Raw genomic sequence first — 3,719 nt, forward strand, 5'->3', positions numbered from 1 at the left:
AGCTAGAGAGTTCTAGGAAATGGAGTCCCCACCCTAAAGAGCCAGCGTACGAAATGACTCCCCAGAGACACACCATAAAAAGCAATAGTTGGAAAAGCACCAGGGGTGTACATTGAAGATTTACCGACTAATCCTAGAATTCACCAGAGCACAGGGACGGGCAGGATACTTCTCCTGGAACAAAAATGCTTGCAGGTGCCATCTCTCTTCCCCTCCTCCAGCCTAGATAGTCAGTGGCTTGTGAGAAGCAGCGCTAACACTCTCCGTTTGTTTTGATCTAACACACCAGGTCGACCACAGTGTTCTCTGGGGACCCGCCCCGTCCAAGCAGGCTGCGTCAGCAGGCATGCTTCCATGGCGAGTCTTGCCCCACCACACCTGGTGGGCAGCCCTAGCTGGGACCACTGACGCTCCAAAGTGACTCCTCCCCTGAGGAAGGGGGGAGATAAGCCACACACCATTGCACCCACAGTTCCTGCAGCTGAGCCCCTTAGCTGGCTGTACGGGGAGCATGCCCTGCCCTTTGATGGACCTGCAACTATGGCAGAGAGGCTAACTGCAGTCAGCCAGGGTGACAGCCAGCCCCACCTACAACTGAGCCTGTGGCCACTGTAGACAGACCTCTCAACAGTGCAGGAGGCAAACCCTGCTTGTGCACCCAGAGCAGGCCAAGAGGGTGATTGTCACCATCTGGGCTGAAGGCAATCATGGCTCAGGCACAACAGGAGGGCAGGCAGTCCACACAGGGAAAACCCCTAGAGCAGCTGGTTCTGGTGACCGTGATGGGGGGCAGGGATTACAGTATAGGGTACCACAGCACCTCTTCTAAACGGTGCCACTACTTTCAAGACCAGAAGATGTAGCTGACATACCTAATATATAGAAACAAATGCAGAGCATTGGACAAAATGAGGAGAAAGAGGAATATCCCAAGTGAACGAACAAGACAAAATCACAGAAAAATAGCTAAATGAAACATAGATAAGTAATATGCCTGATAAAGACTTCAAAGTGATGGTCATAAAGATATTCATTTGAGAAAAGAGTGGATAAACTCCATGAAAACTTCAACAAAGAGATAGAAAACATAAAAACCAGTCAGAGTGGAAGAATTCAAAACTGATGTACAAACTACTATAGAGAAAACCAGCAGCAGATAAAATTGCAGAAGAATTAGTGATCTAGAAGATAGACAGAAAGTAACAAAGCTGAACAGTAAAAATTTTAAAAAAGAATTTTAAAAATGAGAATAGGCTAAGGGAACTCTGTGACATCACCAAGCATAATAACATTCACATTATATGTATGCTAGTAGGAAAAAAAAGAAGGCAGAATACTTTTGAAGACATAATAGCTGAAAACTTCCCTACTCTGAAGGACACAGACATCCTGATCCAGGAAGCACAAAGAACTCCTAACAAGATGAACCTAAGAGGTCCACATCAAGACACACAATGATTAAAATGACAAAACGTAATGATAGAGAATTTTAAAAGCAGCAAAGGAAAATAAAACAGTTACATACCAGGGAAACCTACAGATATCATCACAAACTTTGCAGGTCAGAAGGGAGTGGTATGATACAGCCAAAGTGATGAATGGGAAAGACTTAAACAAGAATAGTTTACCCAACAAGGTTGTCATCCAGTGAGGTTTCCATTCAGAAAGAGATATAAAGAGTTTCCCAGGCAAACAAAAGTTAAAGGAATTCATTATCACTAAACCAGCCCTATAAGAAATGTTAAAGGGAATTCTTTAAATGGAAAGAAAAGCCAGTCAGTCACCCTATGTCTTTCGATTGGACCCGTTAGTCTATTTACATTTAGAGTAATTATTGATAGGTATATACTTATTGGTATTTTTGTTTGTTTGTTTTCTGATTGCTTTTATAATTCTTCTTAAAGGACCATCAACTTAATATAGGCTGCTATGTACTTAGGATGATTTGAATGAACCTTATAGTAACCACAAACCAAATCTTATAATAAATACACAAAAAATGAAGCCAAAAATAGCAGTAAAGAAAGTCTTCACTCACAAGGAAGGAGCAAGAGAAGAAGAAAGGAAAGAGAAATGAACGGATAAAAAACAAAATCCATCTATATGCTGCCTACTAGAGACTCACTTCAGACCTAAAGATATATACAGACTGAAAGTGATGGCAAAACAGATACCATGCTAATTCAACTGGAAAAAAATCCCCATAAAATTAAAAGCCAAGCTAGCAATACTTATATTGGGCAAAATAGACTTTACTTTTTTTTCTTTCATAATTGAGGTTTTTTGGTTGTTCTGAGGATCAATACAGACATTTATATTTGTACACAATTAATAACCTACATACCAAAAATCTAAAAAATCATATAGTTATGATTCTTTTCTAAAAGTTATTCCAGTGACCTTCCAGTTTACAATTCGGATACAAATTTTCCTTAACATAATATCAGGTACCAATATCTTCAAATGTTGATATGCTGTAACTTTGTTAAGTCCCATTAATTTACAACTTAATGCCATATACAGTACCTACTTAAATTTTCAATCTTACACAGCATATTCACAAATTTACTAGGAAAATTGGACTACCACTGCCAAGATGTTACAACTGCACAAAATTCTGATGTGGAAAGCCAAGATCAAGGAGGAGTTTTCTTTAGGCAACAATTCTACCAAAAACAACGTGGGAATAGAAGTAATTTAAAATGTTCAAGATATATTAAATGCACGACTGACTCCAAATTGCCATTTAGTATGTTTGGTATTATAGGATACAAAAACTATCCCATCTATGGAATGTTCAGCTGACAAGACAGTCAAAGCCTCCCATATTTAATACCCCACTATTTTCTGGTTGTACCTAAAAATAAACAACCAGCAAATGACTTCAGCCCTTACAGAAAGCATTTACACTTAAAAAATGGGATGAGGTGGCATTCGCTCCGTCTTAGAAATGTTTCTAGAGCTACTAAAAAACTTGCATTTGCAAAATAGTTGATAAAAATATTCCTCTGGATTGTATAAGAAGGAAGACAGTGACTACTGATAAGACATGTTATATGATATTAACCAGACTTGGCTTCTTTCTTTCCTGCTTCACCAGAGGCTGGACTCTCCACACTTTTAGTTTCTCCGTTTTCTGCAAGTCAGTCTTCTTCTGCTTCCTGGTTAGCCACTTCAGCCTGTTTTCCCTTTACTCCCCTTTTCCCTTTTGTTTGCACTTTTTTGTTTGAGGATTTATCCTTTCCTGTCACCTTTTTTGGTTTCATTTCCACTTTTTCAGGAGCAGGTTTAACTGACAACCTTGCTGACCTCCCCTGAAGCTCCTCCTTCACCATCCCCTTGGCAGAACTGACCTTCCTCTTGGGCTTCATGGAAGTGGGGCAGGTGTGTGCCAGGTGCCTATGGGCCATGGTGAAACAAGGGCCTTCATAAAGCTGGGCTGCTTGGCCAGTTCCACTACTGCCCCTGCCTAAGCTCCAAAACAGACTTTAAAAGACAGACTGTAGCAAGAGGCACAGAAGGGCACTACACAGTGAAAAAGGGTTCAATCTAACAAGAGAATATAACAATTGTAATATCTACGAACCCAACATAGGAACACTTAAATACATAAAAAAATATTGACAGACTTAAGGGAGAAAGTGACAGTAATATAATAGTATGGGACATTAACACGTTACTTAACATCAATGGATAGATCATCCAGACAGAAAATCAGC

At 40.1% G+C, this 3,719-nt stretch overlaps 1 protein-coding gene across 1 annotated transcript; it reads right to left on the bottom strand.

The window, feature by feature from the left end:
- Window positions 1-3,062: 3,062 nt before the first annotated feature.
- On the bottom strand, window positions 3,063-3,410 carry LOC144220179 (non-histone chromosomal protein HMG-14-like). The gene is given in 1 exon segment (XM_077750354.1): window positions 3,063-3,410. A coding segment is annotated over 1 exon segment (348 nt).
- Window positions 3,411-3,719: the final 309 nt, after the last annotated feature.

The sequence above is a fragment of the Crocuta crocuta genome, unplaced genomic scaffold, assembly GCF_008692635.1.
Source record: "Crocuta crocuta isolate KB4526 unplaced genomic scaffold, BGI_CrCroc_1.0 scaffold9, whole genome shotgun sequence".
NCBI classification, from domain to species: Eukaryota; Metazoa; Chordata; class Mammalia; order Carnivora; family Hyaenidae; genus Crocuta; species Crocuta crocuta.